Source organism: Notolepis coatsorum (genome assembly GCF_963971535.1).
Source record: "Notolepis coatsorum genome assembly, chromosome: 17".
NCBI classification, from domain to species: Eukaryota; Metazoa; Chordata; class Actinopteri; order Aulopiformes; family Paralepididae; genus Notolepis; species Notolepis coatsorum.
Window position 1 is genome coordinate 54,787,730 of NC_140181.1, and position 20,738 is coordinate 54,808,467.

At 42.0% G+C, this 20,738-nt stretch overlaps 1 protein-coding gene across 2 annotated transcripts in view; it reads right to left on the reverse strand.

Moving 5' to 3' along the window:
- rhoaa (ras homolog gene family, member Aa) overlaps positions 1–20,738 on the reverse strand; it is a 53,414-nt gene that overhangs the window by 7,144 nt on the left and 25,532 nt on the right. For both annotated transcript variants that reach the window (XM_084332635.1, XM_084332634.1), the window contains 2 exons: positions 7,173–7,293; positions 6,940–7,070 (listed from right to left, as the gene is read on the reverse strand). In XM_084332635.1, the coding sequence (XP_084188761.1) occupies positions 6,940–7,070; positions 7,173–7,293 (252 nt within the window). The remainder of the gene's footprint in view (positions 1–6,939; positions 7,071–7,172; positions 7,294–20,738) is intronic.

Here is a 20,738-nt window from a genome sequence, read left to right on the forward strand (position 1 = left end):
TCTAGGTGGTTGCTAGGGTGTTATAGGTGGATGCTAGGGTGTTTCTAGGTGGTCGCTAGGGTGTTATAGGTTGTTGCTAGGGTGTTTCTAGGTGGTTGCTAGGGTGTTATAGGTGGTTGCTAGGGTGTTTCTAGGTGGTTGCTAGGGTGTTGCTAGGTGGTTGCTAGGGTGTTATTGGTGGTTGTCAGGGTGTTTCTAGGTGGTTGCTAGGGTGTTATAGGTGGTTGCTAGGGTGATTCTAGGTGGTTGCTAGGGTATTATAAGTGGTTGCTAGGGTGTTTCTAGGTGGTTTCTAGGGTGTTATAGGTGGGTGCTAGGGTGTTTCTAGGTGGTTGCTAGGGTGTTATAGGTTGTTGCTAGGGTGTTTCTAGGTGGTTGCTAGGGTGTTATAGGTGGTTGCTAGGGTGTTTCTAGGTGGTTGCTAGGGTGTTTCTAGGTGGTTGCTAGGGTGTTATAGGCGGATGCTAGGGTGTTTCTAGGTGGTTGCTAGGGTGTTATAGGTGGTTGTTGCTAGGGTGTTTCTAGGTGGTTGCTAGGGTGTTATAGGTGGTTGTTGCTAGGGTGTTTCTAGGTGGTTGCTAGTAGGGGTGGGACGATACATCGATCCAGATCGATACATCGATGTAATTATCAATGATCGAATCGGATCGATGCGATGTAATAAGATCGATTCATATCGATACTCTTATTTTGAAAATCCTGTGGCGAGTCTCATATCCGCCCAAGAACAACAGCAGTAGCTCCGTGTGTGTAGATGTTACAGCATAGCATTCTCCCTTTCTGTGTGTGTGTGTGCGTGCGTCTTTGGAAAGACCAGATGAGGTCAGAGGAGTTTGATGTTTAAATGTTATTTAAACAAACAATATAATACATAATAAATGTAGGCCTATACATGATCATGCAACATCAACAAATTGTTGTAGGAACGGTTTGGGAGAGGGAGGTAGGGAGGGGTTTTAGGTTTTGAGTTCCAAAAAATTTTGCTTAAAGTTTAAAGCTCAATATATCAAAACGTGGCACTTTACAGTGAACGGGAGGTCTATTTGTATTAAAAACAATATTGATTTTCTTTTAAATGTCTGGAAGAGCTCAAAAATACAAATGTCAAATGATATTTTCATTACCTTTTTTTGGTTGATCTAAATGTTACTGATTGTGTTAAATGGGCATATGATATCATCTCATATCGATTGCAGGCACCTGAATCTAATCGTATCGTATTGTATCGTGAGAGACTTTGTGATATCAGCAAATATCGTATCGTTGTCCAAAGAATCGATATCGTATCGTATCATGATGAAACTGGTGATTCCCACCCCTAGTTGCTAGGGTGTTGCTAGGGTGTTATAGGTGGTTTCTAGGGTGTTTCTAGGTGGTTGCTAGGGTGTTTCTAGGTGGTTGCTAGGGTGTTATAGGTGGTTGCTAGGGTGTGGCGTACATTGAGTTAAGAGTCACCTTTTATTTTACAAAAAGTGATGTTTGGTGAAAGTTAGATTTGCACTTTATTAATCCCAATAGGGAAATTCATTCTTGTTTGATGATCAAGAGGCACCTTTTATTTGTTTTAAGTGAAGTTTGGTGAAAAAGCAAGTTATTGCGCTATTAATCCCAATAGGGACATTCATCTTTGTTTGATCAAGAGTAACCTTTTTTATAATTTTTTTTTAAGTGAAGATTGGTGAAAGTTAGGTTTGCACTTCAATCCCAATAGGGAAATTCATCTTGGTTTAATAATTTTTGTGTCAAATAAAAACAAAGCTTATTTGAATGATTTCCTTGGTGTTTCTAGTTTTTAAGACAAAAAAATATTAAAATCGTTAAAACTTTTAGGCCATATCGCCCAGCCCTACTTACACTTGTATGTGGTGTGAAAGCTCTGGCAGGAGTTACTGGACAAAAATCGGCAGAATAAATAAAGAATAAATAGTAAGGATTACAAGAGTGTGGGTGTGACTGGCTTCGCCAGGTCACCCACACTAATAAAGAAATCCACTAACATTCTTACTGTCTTCTACTACTATGCACTCACGTTTCAGCACTGTTTCGTGAACATTGTTACTCAGCTGTAATAGTTGTACCCTTTCTGCTGACTTGTCGTACAGAACTTGCAAATCGCTTTGGATAAAAGGAAAGCGCCAGCTAAATGACAACATGTTAAACATGTAAAGTTTAATGAGGCTGTGATTATAGAGGTCACAATAGGTCATTTTATACAGTGAGGTGAAGTCTCACTACAATGAAATAGCTACTATGGGGACTAACATCATCATCATACCCAATGTATGTAATTCCAGTATGCAGAAATGGTCAAATACAAAATCTTTAGAATAGGTGAAAATAACACACTTGTACTGCATGGTTCTTGCCCAAAACAGCATTAGCATAAAGTAGCCATAACTGTAAAGGGGAGACTTGTGGCTACCTATAGAACCCGTTTTCATGTACTCTAAGGTATTAGCCATCAGACTACAAAAGCATATGACGTCTTTAATTCATCCGGACCAAACTGGCTTCATAAGAGGCCGCTTGATCACTGATAACATAAGACGATTACTACACGTACTAGATGCTAACAAGGAAGACAACACACCTAAGGCGATGCTGTCCCTGGATGCAATGAAAGCTTTTGACAGGTTGGAATGGTCGTATCTATGGGCAGTATTAGAAAGGATGGGGTTAGGAAAAGGATTCATTGATATGATTAAAGTATTATACAAAGACCCATCGGCCATGATTACAACAGGCACAATCACCTCCGAAATCTTTCCGGTATCACGTTCTTCCAGACAGGGTTGCCCTCTTAGTCCCGGACTATTCGATCTATCATTAGAGCCTTTAGCACAATATATAAGACAATCCCAATCCATAGAACCAATCGTAATCAAGGGCACACAACACAAAATTAGTTTATATGCGGACGACGTAATACTGTTCATGCAAAACCCCAACACCGCATTGCCTCATCTTCTCAAGTTGATTGAGGACTTTGGAGATTTATCGGGATTTAGGATAAATTGGCCGAAGTCGGCCTTCCTCCCACTTAACGCCCCTGCAAAAAGAAATATAACCCTCCCAGTAGAGATACCTATGGTAAAACACTTTAGATGCTTGGGAGTTGAAATATTTCCTACCATAAGCCAAACGGTGAAGCACAATTACATAAAAATCCAAAACAAAATCAATCCTGTCTCTCTTCTCTCCTTCCTTTCTAAAACACTTGAACGTGCTGTATCCAACCAACTTACTGCTTATCTCTTACAGAATGACCTCCTAGACCCTAATCAGTCAGGCTTCAGGACTGGTCACTCCACAGAGACAGCCCTCATTGCGGTCACAGAGGCACTTCACTTAGCAAAAGCGAAAGGCCTCTCCTCTGTCCTGATTCTCCTAGATCTATCTGCAGCCTTCGACACAGTCAACCACCAGATCCTCCTCGCGGCCCTCGCAGGAATGGGAGTGGCTGGCTCTGCGCTGACATGGTTGTCATCATACCTCAATGACCGCTCCTACCAAGTGTCATGGAGAGGGACCCTGTCAGCCACCCGCCCCCTGCGGACGGGTGTCCCCCAGGGCTCGGTTTTAGGACCCCTTCTCTTCTCCCTCTACACTAAATCACTGGGTAACATTATCACGTCTCATGGCTTCTCCTACCACTGTTATGCCGACGATACTCAACTCTTCCTCTCCTTCCCTCCCTCAGATATCCACGTCTCTGAGCGGATCTCGGTCTGTCTGTCCGACATCTCCGCCTGGATGACGACCAACCACCTCAAACTGAACCTAAGCAAAACAGAATTGCTCCACCTGCCGGCCAAATCCTCCCCCCTGACCGACCTTTCCATCACAGTCGAGAATGCAGCTGTGACCGCGTCCCCGACCGCCAAGAACCTTGGTGTTGTCCTCGACGACCAGTTGAACTTCTCTGCTCACATCGCAGCGACAACCAGAACCTGCCGATTCCTCCTGAGCAACGTCAGAAGGATACGCCCCTTCCTGACAAAAGAAGCCACCCAACTCCTCGTCCAATCAACAGTCATCTCCCGCCTCGACTACTGCAACGCACTGCTCGCTGGCCTCCCGGCCACTGCCACTAAGCCTCTTCAACTCATTCAGAACGCAGCGGCCCGCCTGATCTCAAACCTACCGAAGTCGGCCCATGTCACCCCACTTCTTAGGGACCTGCACTGGCTCCCCATTGCTGCACGAATCCGCTTCAAGGCCCTTGACCTAGCATACCGTGCGGCAAAGGGAACTGCTCCCGCCTACCTCCGGTCAATGGTCTCTAACTACACACCCTCAAGACCCCTACGCTCTGCATCTTCTGGCCGCCTCAGACCTACTCCTATCCAAGCTCCGGGAGGGTCATCAAAGAGAAGTCGCCTATTCTCAGTCCTTGCCCCACAATGGTGGAATGAACTACCCACCCCAGTTAGGACAGCCGAAACACGTCCAATCTTTCGCCGTCGACTAAAGACTCACTTCTTCAACCATTATCTGAATAAAAAAAAAAAAAAAAAAAAAAAAATCTAACCCTAACTAACCATACTGTCATGCACTTGTCCTAATAAACTAACCTACACTGTAGCACTCAACACTTTGATGAACATTGTTACTCAGCTGATAGAGTTGTGCTCTTCCTGATGGCTTGTCGTACAGAACTTGTAAGTCGCTTTGGATAAAAGCGTCAGCTAAATGACTAAATGTAAATGTAAATGTAAATACAACCTTGTCAGGTGGTCAAAACTTAAAAACTCAGTACAGGCACGGATATCAATAGTTAAGATGGACGTCCTACCTAGAATCAACTTATTCAGCTCAATGCTACCGTTACCCCCTCCAAAGGGTTACTGGAAAGAATTACACTCCTCCACATACAAATTTATTTGGAATAACAAACCACCACGTATAAAAAGATCCACCGCACAGAGAAACAAAGCAGACGGTGGTATGGCATTTCCAGATTTCTACCACTATTTTAAGGCGTACACTTTAAGACCACTGACAACATGGTTTGATCCCCAAGCATCAGTATCCTGGAGAAATTTAGAAGAAAATATAGTAGCTCCATATAGGCTGAAGGACATAGTATACACCAAATGATCAATTAAGCAATGCGAACGGAAATTTGGCCCCATAATCACTCATGCGATCCGGATATGGCGTGAAACACAAAAAAAATATTCTATCCCACATAAATGGCATAATCATACTCCCTTATTCAATAACAATGCACTCTTGATTGGAAAACAACCTATAAGATTCCCTAGATGGGAAAAGCAAGGCATACACTCATTAGGAGACGTTTTCAACAAACAGGGTTTTTGTAGTTTCGATGAAATATGCAAAAAAAATTTATCTCACCAAGTCCACATATTATTTTTACGCACAGTTATTGGCATGTTTGAAGGCTCACGGTGTTCCATTAACGATACCAATTGCACACCACAGATACCACACATTTTTCTATGAAAGAGAGACATCGAGAGGTTTTGTATCAGATTTTTATCATCAATTACTAACGGCCTCGACGCCTCGTATGAAACCCTCCACCTAGACTCTATTTGGAGGAGGGATATACCAGACCTGGAAATAGATTTTGAGTGGCAAGAAGCCTGGGCAAATGTTCGACTTGCATCAAGGAACCCGGACCATCAACAAATCAATCTTAACTATATCCATAGGACATACTTGACTCCTATAAGACTGAACAGAATGGGTCTTAAACAAGACTCCAAATGGTCCTTATGTACAAATGGGGACGAGGGGACATTTATGCACATGTACTGGGACTGCCCACCAGTTAAAATATTCTGGAAAGAGGTGACCCAGCAATTATCAAATCTCTTAACTCTGAATATACCTGTACACCCCTCTGTATTACTGCTGAATGATGTTTTTGAGAATGCAGTACATCCACAGGCAAGAGATTGGTTTTATCGGGTATCACAGTGGCTAAAAAGCTGATAGCATCACGATGGTTCCAACCGGAAAAAATTTGCCGAAAGGTCTGGATTATTACATATCTCGATGTGATTTATCAAGAAATATCTACAGCAAGAATTTTGGGTCTCAATGAATCAAAAATGAAAATGTGGTTAGAAGTGGCGGAGATAATAAAAGCTAGCATATAATGGTAGTGTCTGGTTAGGAGTGTGGGATAATGGATGGATTATCCAATGGGGGGTCCGGGAGGGGGGGGTACGAGCTAGAGCATATGTGTGTAGGGTATTAGATAGCAGGTATTGGGGGTATATCCTGTATAAGACATTTAACTATATGGTGATTTCATTGGATGTGCACTGTTAATAATGCTTGTATATCTTATCGTGTGTTGTCATGTTTGTTTATATGTTTGTTTAAAAAATAATAAAAAAATAAAACACAAAAAAAGAACCCGTTTTCATTCAGATATCTTGAAGTAAGAGGTCAAGGGACCCCTTGGTGAAAATGGCCATGGCAGTTTTTCCCTCACCAGAATGTTGCCTAACCTTGGAGCATTATTTAGCCCCCTTCCCAGACAAGCTAGCATGACATGGTTGGTACCAATGGATTCCTTAGGTTGTCTAGTTACATATGATAGCACTAACTTACCACTATCTAGCTTCAAATCTGAGCCCACTACAGCCTCTGAAAGTAATGTTGGCAGATATTGCGGGTCTCAGAGGATCAAAACACCCTTGTTTTAATTCTAAAGCCAGGAGATTTATTTCAGTTGTCAAATGGTTGTGATAAAAGATCTTCACACATCCAATTGTGTGTGTGAGTGCATTTAAACTAAATGCAATTGTGCTCAGTTGTGCTCCTCAAAAGCAGATTTTTTTTTAACTTAATGAAATAACACAGACCGGGCATAGTTTTCTTTTGTGCTAACATTCATTCAGAACTTCCATTTGAGGCTTGAATAACAAGTCATGATAACGATGCTATATCCACACACACCTGTTTCATCTTTGCTAGCTCCCGACGTGTATGGTCATCATTCCGCAGGTCTTTCTTGTTTCCAACTAGGATGATGGGCACATTAGGACAGAAGTGCTTGACCTCAGGAGTCCACTTCTCTGGGATATTCTCTGTATCGAGGAAAAGGAAATCAATTATGAACCTGGTGGGTATCAGAAGACGGCCAGATCATGAGGACGCATGATGAACTGTCAGAATGACGGTGGACTTACCCAAGCTGTCAGGGCTGTCGATGGAGAAGCACATGAGGATGACGTCCGTGTCCGGATAGGAGAGAGGCCTTAGTCTGTCATAGTCCTCCTGGCCGGCTGTGTCCCACAAGGCCAGCTCCACCTACAACACATGATTGTGATTGAGAGCTCATCTCAATCTGTGTTCCAGCAGTTTCTACTTCCGCTCATGGCAGGGTTCGAAATTAACGGGGGCTTGGGGCAAAATGCCCTCGAAAATTGACCAAATGCCCTCGAAAATCAGTTAAGGGGGGCAAAAAAAGCCCCAGACAGTTTACTAATTATATATATAATTATATATATGCTCTACAGTGCGAGCATTTCCCTCGTATTTGCACCTAATAATATGTGTGTGTGCAAACCGGAAAAATCATTTACTTGCAGTGTGCGAGACAGACAGTGATTGTGAAGATTACAAAACAGCTCCGCTGTTAATAGTTCAGATTGAAACTGGACTGAAATTCAGTTTTTGGGTGGAATGTTTGTTCCAAGGAGGAGGGAGGCGGGGCCCGCTGCGTGTTTACAGGCACTTGAGAGGAATCAGAGGATGCGAACACAGACAGAGCGCTCTGCTCTCATCAAGCATTGATTACACTGCTATCTTAACGTTAGCAAGCTAAGCATCTGCATAGCGCGACCTGTGTAACGTTAAGTAACTTGTGTTCGGCGGGGAAAGACCGTTCCATTTGTAACACAACTCCAAAGAATAATATCCAAATCCGATCCCGGATTCCCGATGCGCATTTCCTTTATTCCACAGCGCTGAGCGCGCAACATATTTCATTGATCGATCTGGCCAGAGCCTATACTCACAAACGTTGCGTGCAGGGGCGGATTTAGGATTGTAGGAGATCCGGGGCTTAGCCCAGATGGGCCCCCTTTTTTTTTTTTTTTGCAGGCAAGGGGTGGTTTGGAGGGGGTCCGGCACGACCCCCTCCACGACAGATTTTTTTTTAATTTAATGAACCTGTACGTGCAATTTCCTGCAATATAGAGCCTTCAATCTTGACCAATAAAGCTGCTCTTTTCACTATAAAACTCAGTTAACCATAACGTAGTTATGGTTAGATTTATATATTGGGGGGGGATATATCATATTTTTCATATAATCAAAAAGTGGTGGAGCAAGATCATACCTTTGCTCCCCCAAGTTCAATAGTGGGAGAGCAGAGATGCTCCGAATGCTCTTATGGCCAGGCGTCTATGATTCACTGATACAAAGTAAAATAGTGCAGTGCAATAAAATAGTTAGTAAAATAGAATAAAATAATGCAATAGTGCATTGCAATAAAATAGTTATCATCGTATTTTTTTCGGGAGGCCGGTAAGGAGTGCATTACAGTAGTCGAGTTGGCTTGAGATAAAGGCATGGATCTGGTTTTCAGCGTCCTTTTGATTTATAAATGGCCGTACTTTAGCTATGTTTCTAATAGGGCTGGGCGATATGGCCTAAATATGATATCACGATATTTTCTGACCTTTCGGCGATACACGATACACATCACGATGTTTTTCTTTTTTTCCCCAAACAATTCATTATGAGGCTTACCAAGACAGTATTTGAGTTTGCAAGCTAACATTAAAGACAAAATAAAATACCCATGCATTTAGCATTTTTATATTATATATTAGATTTAGATTATTGGATTATTAGATTATATATTGCATATATTTAGCAATGAGATATTATATGATTTAGATATGAAATATGATGAATTGAAAATGGGGGACCCTGATGTAAACAAGACGAAAGTCTTTCTCTGGTCTGCATCCCCTTAACAATTGTATGTATTGAGCTGTACTGTACCCATTCTGCAATATGTTAATACAGTTTTAAATCAATCAATCAATCAATCAATCAATCAATCAATCAATCAATCAATCAATCAATCAATAGCATTTTTATGAAACTACTGTATATTTGTATGTCTCTAAATGTTTTGATGAATTGAAAATGGAGGACCCTTATGTAAAAAAAGCCGAAAGTCTTTTTCTGGTCTTCATCCTCCAGTCCACTGTTGTTGTATTGAGCTGTACTGTACCCATTCTGCAATCGTTAATAACGTTTTCATTCATTCAATCATTCAGCCGGCAACAGAATATTTTTGATTGACAGTCGAGTCTGCCAATTACGTCACACCGCTTGCACCCGCCCTGCTGTTCTTAGCACCAATCGGTAAGCGCTATGCGTTTTTATTTTCCTGAACCTGATTTTGACGAGAGCTCAGCTCAACGACAACAACAACAGCTCCCCGCGGCCGACGAGTGATTACCAGCGCACCGCAGCATGACTAAAACGAGGCAAAATGATTTTACTGCAACAAATGTTATAATAAAAGCCTTTCCATACATCTGTCTGATTGAAAACTTTATTAACAGACCGCAGAATGGGCACGGACAACTCAGCACGGGCTGAGATATGAACAGTAACGCTTGCTATCTATGTCGTCATCGGACGTTGCTATGTTTGGGTAAATACACTGATGTTATTGAACGTGTAACTATATAACGGTAATGCCACAAAACAAATGCCTTTGTTAATAATAAGTAGTAACTTTGATGCAGTAGTGTGTGTGTGGGAGCGGCGTTGTTCAAAAGTTTGAACGGGCGTGGACCAGATTGACGCGACACAATCCTCTTGGGCAAAACATCACGATATCCACGATACGTTAAAAAAGTGTATCGTTAATGAACTGTACCCGATATTTATATAATATCGTCATATCGCCCAGCCCTAGTTTCTAAGGTGGAAGAATTAAGTTTTTGTCAACTTGTTGATTGTGATTTAAAGCTTAGGTCTGAGTCTACCATAACACCAAGACTTAACTCACTCAAATACAGTTAGCAGCTGGATAGACCACAGATGGAAATTAGCTTCTGCTAAATCTGGTGCAAACATGTTTTCATGTAACAATGATGAATTGTATTAAAAAAAAAAAAAAAAAAAATTAAATAGATTCGGGGCTTTTCAGAATACATCCGGGGCTTGAGCCCAGGTAGCCACCCCCTAGCTCCGCCCCTGGTTGCGTGTGTGGGGTTTTTCATCAATTTGAAACAAGCCTCTTGACTGTTGGAATTAGGGATGTTAAAAATAAAATATCTAATAATATTATTCAATATTAGACATTCATTGATCCAGAGGCAACCGGTTATTCGTCTGCTATTTGTAGATATATCAAGACAACAACACAACTTGCCCTCAGGGACAATAATATTTAATCTATTTAGATAGAGTATGTATGTATTATTTACAGATAATTGAAGGTACCTCAAAACATGAAACCAAGCCATGATGTCACACATCGTGTGTGTGTGTGTGTGTGTGTTACTTGAACAATTGTCACTGTGCTCCTAAATTTCTGTGTGCTCCTAAATTTGTATTTAGATTTTATTTATTAACATTTTATTTAGGAGCACATGTGCTCCTTGGGAAAAAGGTTAGCGTAGAGCCCTATATATGGAGACATTAACATTACGTTATCAAACATGGGGACGAAGACTGTAAAAAAAAAGTGTCAACAATGTTTTATAATCTTTATGTTAATTTTCATTATAAAAATGTGCCCCCGAAATACAAAAAAAAGCCCCCGAAAATCAATTAAGGGGGGCAAAAAAAGCCCTTGAATTTTTTTTTTTATTTCTAACCCTGGCTCATGGAGATCAAAGGGTCAACTCTGATTGGCTTTTCCATTATCCCCTTGTCACACCCACAACCTCGTCCCCCATGTCAGACCCACAACCTCATTCCATTGTTACACCCACAACCTCATCCCCCTCATCACACCCACAACCTCACCCCCATGTCAGACCTACAACCTCGTCCCCCATGTCAGACCTACAACCTCGTCCCCCATGTCAGACCTACAACCTCACCCCCATGTCAGACCCACAACCTCACCCCCATGTCAGACCCACAACCTCACCCCCTTGTCACACCCACAACTTCATCCCCATTGTCACACACAACAACCTCATCCCCCTTGTCACACCCACAACTTCATCCCCATTGTCACACACAACAACCTCATCCCCCTTGTCACACACAACAACCTCATCCCCCTTGTCACAACTTCATCCCCATTGTCGCACCCACAACCTCATCCCCCTTGTCACACACAACAACCTCATCCCCCTTGTCACACCCACAACTTCATCCCCATTGTCGCACCCACAACCTCATAACAACCACATCCCCCTCATCACCCACAACATTGTCCCCTCATCACACCCACGTTATCCACATTGTCACACCCACAACCTCATCCCCCTTGTCACACCGACAGGACAGGAAGCCGTCATGAAATCGTTGTAGTCATATTGTAGTCTTTTAGTCTTATTAACTAAAAGATTTTAACAAAATAAAAAGCAGCAGCACTATTGGATAACTGAGTGATGTTTGCTATGTATTTCTTTCTTTAGGGGAGTAGGACATTTGTTTCAGTTTTAGCATGATGTTTTATAGATGGCTAGGTTAAACACAGGTTTTTGTTTTTAAGGGGGGGGGGGTTTGATTTGATTGAAGTTTATTTCAAATATGCAACACAACAAACAAACAAACATCAAGTACAGATATAGCCTTAAGCTGTTTAAATAATAAATGTATAACATTTTTAAAAAATTATAATAATCTAAAAGAACCGATAAGAGTATTGATAAAGTACCGAACCGTTAAGCAGTATCGATAAGAGTAGTAGTATCGATAAAATCCTAACGATACCCATCCCTACTAATAAGTGGGAATGAATAAATGTCCACAATTTAATAAAATATAACAGTCCATTTAATGTTTTTAAGTGCTGCAACTCAGAAATACAGTTCAATTTTACACAATATTTTCAAATAATATATAAAAATGCACACAAAATAAAAATACACATTTCAAGTGTAAACAATAGATACAGCTATCTACTACTGACATTATCACAATGACAATGTCAGTAGCCTAGCTATATCTATTATATTGTGATGAAATATAGTAATGCATAATTTAGGCACCTTTAGTTTAGTTTATTTCGTTTATAAAGGACAGTGTGTAGTGACAATCATTTGCATTAAAGGGGAACTATTTTACTATTTCTTTAACTATTTGGGCACTTTTACACAATTCCTGTGAGTCTATGGAACACCTCTGTAATTTTTTTTTTATTCATTGTTTTGTATTTCTAATCAAGTCCTCAAAAACAGCATTTTTCTACCTCAAGATCTTAAGCCGTTTTGAGCCTGGGCTCCAACCACTGTGTGCAGCTCATCGTGTACCTGATGCCACACAGCCACATTATCATGCAGCGGTGTCTCTCTGACATCACAAATAATCACATTTTCAAATGACTCAGTTCAGTGAGGGTGAATATTGTGAGAGGAGAATTGGAAGAATGCGCCAATATGAGAATTAGAGACATAGATCATATTAATATAAGTTCACATAGCTAGGAAACAATGCTAAACACTCAAAAAGGCCATTTATAAGATAGTTCCCCTTTAAACAAATGGATGGGTGCACCAGATTTAGCAAGAAGCTATCATTTCCATATATAGTCCTATGTACTGTAACGTTACATAGCTATTTCAGTTTATTTCATTTATAAAGGACAGTGTGTACTGACAATCATTTGCATTAAACAAATGGATGGGTGCACCAGTTTAGCAAGAAGCTATAATTTCCATCTATAGTCCTATGTACTGTAACGTTACATAGCTATTTAATCACAATAGTGTCAGTGATTAGCCTCGCCCTCTAGCTGTATCATCGTTAGAGAGCTGGTGTGTTTTGGCTTTTGGAGTGATCTTCGCACGTGTTTTTGCGGGTCCAGTCCACGGTACGTTGACAGAATTGGCAAAACACCTTATCGCCGGAGGCATAAAAGTCATTAGTATACTGCTCTGCTCTGAATTTGGGGCTTATTGCGGAATTTCTTAGCTTCTTGACGACGTTAACACCGAAGCAGCCAGACACGTGGACACTGCTGCGTGTTGTGTGTAACACGCTGTAGCATCCCCGGTCATGTTTGCTTTGCACCAAACGTTCCATCTCCTCCCAAAAACGGAATTGCAGTCCAGATTAGGCCAAATTCTGCAATGTTCCACGTTTTACAGTTGATTCAATTTTTATTGGTCAATTCCGCGATTCCGTCCGCGATTCCATGAACGCGGATTTCATATGGCTCTAGATGAGACTTACTTTAGCGCAGCACTTTCCTCTCTCCCTCACACAGACACTCGCCCAATTTAGGTCACGTACAAGCACATACACGGGAGGGGGTATATTAACGAGGCTTGACAACAGAGGTTTATATAATCATATTGGCGTGACTGTATCCATCAAAGGGTTAAATCAAGCATTTTTAAGTGCTTTAGAGGAAATGTCAAAATATCGCAACATATATCGTGATAGAGCAAAAACATATTGTGATATCATTTAGAGGCCGTATCTCCCAGCCCTATCTGGAGTTGTTGATCAGATACCCTAGAGCCAAGGAATCTGATTGGACTTTTATTGTTCAACTATAGCAAAGAAGGTTAGATACAGTTGACCACCAGTGGCACTTGACTACAATCAAAACCACAAGGCTCCAATTCATTAACAGAAGCGTCATGTTGGTCACTTGAGAAACCTTTCAAGTCTACTTCCAGGTAAACGCTGCCTAGAGTTCACACTGGAGGCCTGCACACACACACACACACATCGACAAAATAACTCAATACGCTGTGCCTTTTTGCTCTAAAGGTTCTGCTCCGCCGCTTAGTATACCGGCAAATCTGAACCATCCCTTTAAGACTCAGAACAGGGACTTCCGGTATGAGAGCAGACGGGTAACACACGTGCGGTAGAGCTCCTGGTCAAATGAGCGAAAAAACGGATAAAAAAGGACCCGAAAAGTGATTAAAAATAAAAATGCACACGAGAAGTAAGGAAGAGACAACGATTGTGAAGGAAAGAGAAATGGAGAACACACGAGAAGAGGAGAATTTGAAGAAACAGAGTCCCCGAAGCGAAGCCGAGAAGAGACAGGCGGAAGAAGGGGGAGGTCCCGCTGAGGCAGACACAGGAATGCCAGGATGGGCCGTGGTCATGCAGGCCGGGATATTGGAGAACATAACAGCGGCGATAAAACTGAACACGGACACGATAAGGAATGATATTGGGAAGCTACGGGAGGAATTGAGGAAGGAACAGGAGGACTTCAGAGGTGAAATGAATACAGAACTCAAAAGGGTGGATGAGAAGATGGCGGAACAGGACAGAAACGTGACCGAGTTACAGACTAGAACGGCGCAAGCGGAGGAATGGAACACAGAGACACACGAGGTATTAACATGTGCGATTCAGAAACAAGAACAGATGGAGACAAAGATATCGGACATGGAGGGGAGGTCACGGAGAAATAACATCAGAATATGGGGATTGAAAGAAGGAGTCGAAGGGGAATCGGTGACACAATATGTAGAAAAGCTTATCAAAGAGCAATTGAAGGAGACGGGACTGGAAAAAATGGAGATTCAGAGGGCCCACAGGGCGTTGGCTCCGAGACCGAAACCGGACAGACCTCCGAGAGCGGTGATTATTAACTTTCTGAGATTTGAGATTAAGGAATTGATACTCAGAACCGCGTGGACCAAGAAGATAGAAATCGAAGGGAAAAGACTATCGTTTGATCACGATTACTCGACAGCGGTAGCAATAACATGCAGGTCCTACGCGGGACTGAAGAGAATTCTGAAAGAAAACGGAATGAGATTCCAATCACCCATGACCTCGCTAAGGATTCACTGGAAGGAAGGGACGGTGACGTACGCGACGGCACGGGAGGCGGCGCAGGAGATGAGACGACGGGGGATGCAGATGGCGGAGGACGGAGAAGGAAGGAGACAGGAGGACCAGACGCGGAGCCTGCAGCAGAGATTGGAGGGGGCACGCAGATGGACCAGAGTAGGAGACCGAAACCAGGGAGAGGAGGGAGGAGAGAGGAGAAGGCCGAGGTGAAACGTGACAGACCGAGGGCGGAGACGGACGAGGAGGCCAGAGACGGAAAAGGAGGGGAGAGGAGGCGGGAGGAGGCGAACGGATGAGTACACGCACAAGAGATTGAAAAAACTATCCAAATAGAGACAAAATATAGAAACTGAAATAACATATGCATAAACACACATTCCCAGGTAGAGGCAGGATATAGAAATTAACATGACGTATACATGGACACATAATACACATGCTGATGGAGGAAATAAATGGAAATATAACTAGGTATGATAGACGAGACACAGAACATACTGAAACAAATACATAGACACACGATGCGAGTAACACAGTTGGAAGGGATTAAGGGGATAAATGGACATCACATAGAAAATAGAGGGGAGGAAAAGAAAGTAAAAAGGGGTACACAGGAGACACCACACACGGGTTTGGGAGGAAGGAGGGACAATGGAACATATGAGACACATTGAGAGGGACCTAGGAAATGAGGGTCTTTGGTCAGAACGAAGGACAGAGCGCTTTTGACCAGGAGCTCGACAGCAAAAAAAACAGTAAGAAAGCTGGACAAATATGACGAGCGGTTGGGGGTAAAGGCTTCAAACCCCCAAGCCGTCAGGAGGAGGCCTCTCGCTAGGAGAGCAATTACTCCTCACCCACCAGCAGGGGACAGGGGGGGACACAGGGACCCCCCGAACGCCTTGGGAGCACTTTATGTAAAGTTTATGTTTTTTATTTATGTTAATCATTATATGTATTCGGTGAAGAGAGCGGAGGCTCCAACCGGAGGGGGGAATGAATGTGACATGGGGGGGACTGACAGACGAAAGAAGAAAGATGACAATGGTTAAAGGTAGGGCTGGGCGATATAACGATAACGATAAATATCGCGATATATTTTAATAATCGATATCGAATATCGAAATTAAAAAAAATCGAAAAATCGTTTTTTTTTTTTTTTACCTGCAACAGGGCAGTTTTAAAACCAGAGACAATGGACAGACTTGTCTTTCTTGCCTGCAACTTAAAGTAATGGCTTTGCTTGTCCAAATGACAATACTGACCAAATTCAGATTTCTTTTTCTCTTGTCCATTTATTTTGTTTGCTTTCTAATTTAAAATACATTTTGAAACCGTCTGTACACAGTAGGCTATGTGTGCTAGCAGAGCTAGTCTCCAATCACGAGTCACAGTGCACATGTGCGGTGGTTTGTCCACCAAAAAAGGGCCAAAAGATCGAAAATAAACTAGCAGAGCCAGAACTGTTCAACTCCTCTGGAGCCACAGCCAGCAGAGAAGCCGGTTTACTTTAGCTTTTAAACCAGCTGCAGCCTGAGAACTGGAGTGTGAGGGGATGTAACACTAAAGATGGCGGCAATGACAAAGAATTGCTGCAAAATAAACATACATCTGTTGTTAAAAAAAAAAAAAAAAAAATTATACTTATAACAATTCGATAATTATCGATATCGAGAAATAAAATAAAATTATCATATCGTTATCGCGATATGATTTTTTTCCATATCGCCCAGCCCTAGTTAAAGGTATAAAAATGATGTCGTTAAACGTTAATGGAATGAATAATGCGATAAAGAGGGGCAAAGTGATGTTGAAATGTAAAAAAAGTGAGATGGAAGTGATTTTTCTGCAGGAGACACATTTGGTAGCACAGGATCATGAGAAACTGAAGAGATTTGGATATGAAAATGCATACTATAGTTCCTTTAAACGGAACCCGAGGAGAGGAGTAATCACGTTAATCAAAAACAGTCAAATTTGAATTGATCAAGGAAGTAAGAGACAAGGAGGGAAGGTTTGTTCTGGTGAAGGGGAAAATGGAGGGCCAAATGGTTACGTTAGTGAATGTTTATGCACCCCCAGAGAGTGAGAGGGATTTATATGAGACCATTTTTGATATGATAGTGATGGAACTAGAAGGGATATTGATATGCGCTGTGTTTTGTAGTATGTAGTATGTAGTACTGAATCACGACCTAGACACCACGAGTACTAGAAAAGGACGAGCACCCATCAGTAGATATATGAATATTCAGATGATGGAAATGGGAATTACAGATGTTTGGAGGGGGATGCACGCCATGGACAGGGAATACACACATTACTCACACCCACACGTGACATATGCGAGAATAGACTATTTTTTGATGACGACGGGGGACAGTTACAGGGTACGGGAGAGCAGAATAGGAGTAGCGGACATATCGGATCACAGTGCCATATATCTGACAGTAGATCTAGAAGGGAGACGGAGGAACACGATCTGGAGACTAAATGTAGGAATACTAAATAACAAGGGGGTGGTGAGTCAGATCAAGGAGGAGATAGCCAGGTATAAGGAGGAAAATGACAACGGGACGGTAGACCCGAACATTCTATGGGACACACTGAAAGTGGTGATAAGGGGGAAATTGATGGAGAAGACAGCAATGCTGAAGAAAGCCAGAACGGAGACATATCACAATCTGATAGGGAAGCTGAAGGATCTAGAGGGGAGACACCAGATATCAAAAGAACAGGGAACGCTCGGAGAAATCAAAGAAGTAAAGGCCAGGATAAATAGGGAATTATTGACGGAAATAGAAAAGAAAGCGAGGTTCATGAAACAAACGTACTATGAAGGGGGACCAAAAGCGACCAGACTGTTGGCTAGGAGAATTAGGACGCAACAGAAGTTGAACACGATACACACAATAAGGGATACAAAGACTAATGAAATATTGAGAGACCCAGCGGAAATAGAGAGGACATTTAGAGAATACTATGAGAAACTATACACACAGCCAAAAGCAGCGGGAGAAGAGGAAATAGAAGCATATCTGGAGAAGCTAGAGCTACCATCGATAGGGAAAGAACAGAATGAAGAATTAAATAAAATAATTACGGAACGAGAACTGGAAGAGGCAATTAGTAGAGCTAAAAACAACAAGTCTCCGGGGAGCGACGGATTCCCATCGGAATTCTACAAGACATTTAGAACTGAATTAGCACCCATGTTAGGGGCGGCGTTCAGACACACGATGGAAGAGGGAAAAATGCCCCCCTCGTGGAAGGAAGCCATAATCACCACGATACCGAAGGAAGGAAAGGATAGAGAATTATGTAGTAGTTTCAGACCTGTGTCCATACTCAACGTGGATTACAAGATGTATACATCGATAATATCAAAGAGATTTGAGACGTTTATGCCAGACATTATAGATGAAGATCAAACTGGATTTATTAAAGGGAGACAGACACAGGACAACGTGAGAAAGACATTACACATAGTAGAGGAGATACAAAAACAAAGAGGTAGCGCGGTACTGATTAGCCTAGATGCAGAAAAAGCATTCGACAGTGTGAGCTGGACATTTTTATATAAAACATTGATGAGGTTCGGACTGAACGGGAGGGCGATGAAGATGATCAAGGCGCTATATCAAGAACCGACAGCGAGGGTTAAGGTGAATGGCAGCTTGACAGATAGAATCAGATTAGAGAGGGCTACCAGACAGGGATGTTGTCTCTCACCGACGCTCTTCGCCGTTTTCATAGAACCACTGGCACAACTGATCAGACAGACCGAGGACATTAAGGGAGTAAGGATAAAGGGAACGGAATATAAACTAGGCCTATTTGCGGACGACGTGATAGTATACATGAGGCAACCAGACAAGAGCTTCCCGGCACTGATGGATCTACTGAAGGAATATGGCCACTACTCAGGTTACAAACTAAACGTGACAAAGACACAGACCTTAGCATGGAACTATACTCCAACGACGGAAATTAGGGAACAGTACGGGATAAGATGGGACATGGACAAGATTAAATACTTAGGGGTGAACATCACGAGAGGGGTGGAGAAACTATATGAGGTGAACTATACACAGATAAATCAGAACATCAAGAGAGACTTAGAGAGATGGACAGTAATGCCCTTGGACTTCAATTCAAGAATATAGGTCATTAAAATGAACATACTATCAAGGTTACTGTACCTATTCCAGTCACTACCAATACAAATACCACAGAATCAATTCAGGGAGTGGGACAGATTGATATCGAGGTTCATATGGGCGGGGAGAAGACCACGGGTCAGATATAAAACACTACAACTACCAAAGGAAGAGGGAGGGATGGCAGTACCCAGCCTACAAGATTATTACTATGCAGCACAACTGAGAGCAGTGACGTGCTGGTGTAACGACAAGTATGAGGCAAGATGGAAAGACATTGAAAAAGAAGGGGAGGGATACAAGGTACAAGCTCTGGTGGGAGATAGGGAACTATTTAAAGAAAAAGAGGGACTATTAGATCCAATCACCAAATACACCTTGACCATATGGAACAGAGTAATAAAAACACACAAATTGGAGAAGCAGTCAGGGGTCCTGAGATGGGTAGCACATGACAAGAGATTCAAACCAGGGAGGTTAGACCATGGATTCAGAAGGTGGGAGAGGGGGGGGCAACAGCGATATGCAAAATGATAGAGAAGGGGGAAATGCAGACACTACAAAAATTAAAGGAGAAATTTGGACTAGAAAACAGGGACCACTTCAGATATCTACAGGTTAGAGACTACTACAACAAAGAAATAAGGGGGGGCCAAAGACGAAGAACAGAATGGAATAATAAAGATGATAGTATGGGCATACGAAGGGGGGCAAGGAAGAGTAATATCAGCAATATACCGGGCTATAATGAACAGCAAGGGACACACGACCGATTACATAAGGGAGAAATGGGAGAGAGAGCTAGAGATAGAAATAACAGGGAAGGAATGGGGGAACATATGCAAGGTACAACATTCAACAACAGGATCGAGGATATGGAAAGAGTTTGGATGGAAAAACATAATCAGATTCTTTATAACCCCAGAACTGAAGGGAAAATATGCACCAACACAAAGAGCTTGCTGGAGGATGTGTGGGAAGGAGGGGGCAAATCACACACACATATTCTGGGGATGTCAGAAGCTGAAGGGGTATTGGGAGGAGATAGGGGAGGCAATGATCAGAATACTAGGATACGGATTACCACAAACAGGACTGGTGCTTTACTTAGGAGACCTGACACACGAGGGAATACAAGGGGGGGACAAATATTTAATAAAGATAATGTTGATAGCGGCCAGAAAAGCAATAACGAGACTGTGGTACAAGGAAGACCCACCGACAATAGCACAAGGCCTAACAAAATTAATAGTTGGTTTCAGGTTGGTTGTCAGTTTGGCCATGGGTAGGTAGGGAATTTATTTTATTTTATTTTTTTATTTTATTCTTTCCCATGGCGACTATGGATAGGGAATTTCTTTATTTAATTAAAATGTTCACAACAACAAGGATGCATGTACTCTGCCAGCATGTTTAATATCCATAATACTAAATGTTTGACTAAGTTTTCTATGAAACTTTATTATTAAAAAAAAAAAAAAAAAAAAATTATGATTTTTTTAAAAAACTCATAAAATATATTGGGTCGCACCTAAATCGGCAGGGTCGGTCGGCAACCTGAAACCAACTATTATTTTTGTTAGGCCCAATGGGTAGGAATAGTGGAAGAGATACAGG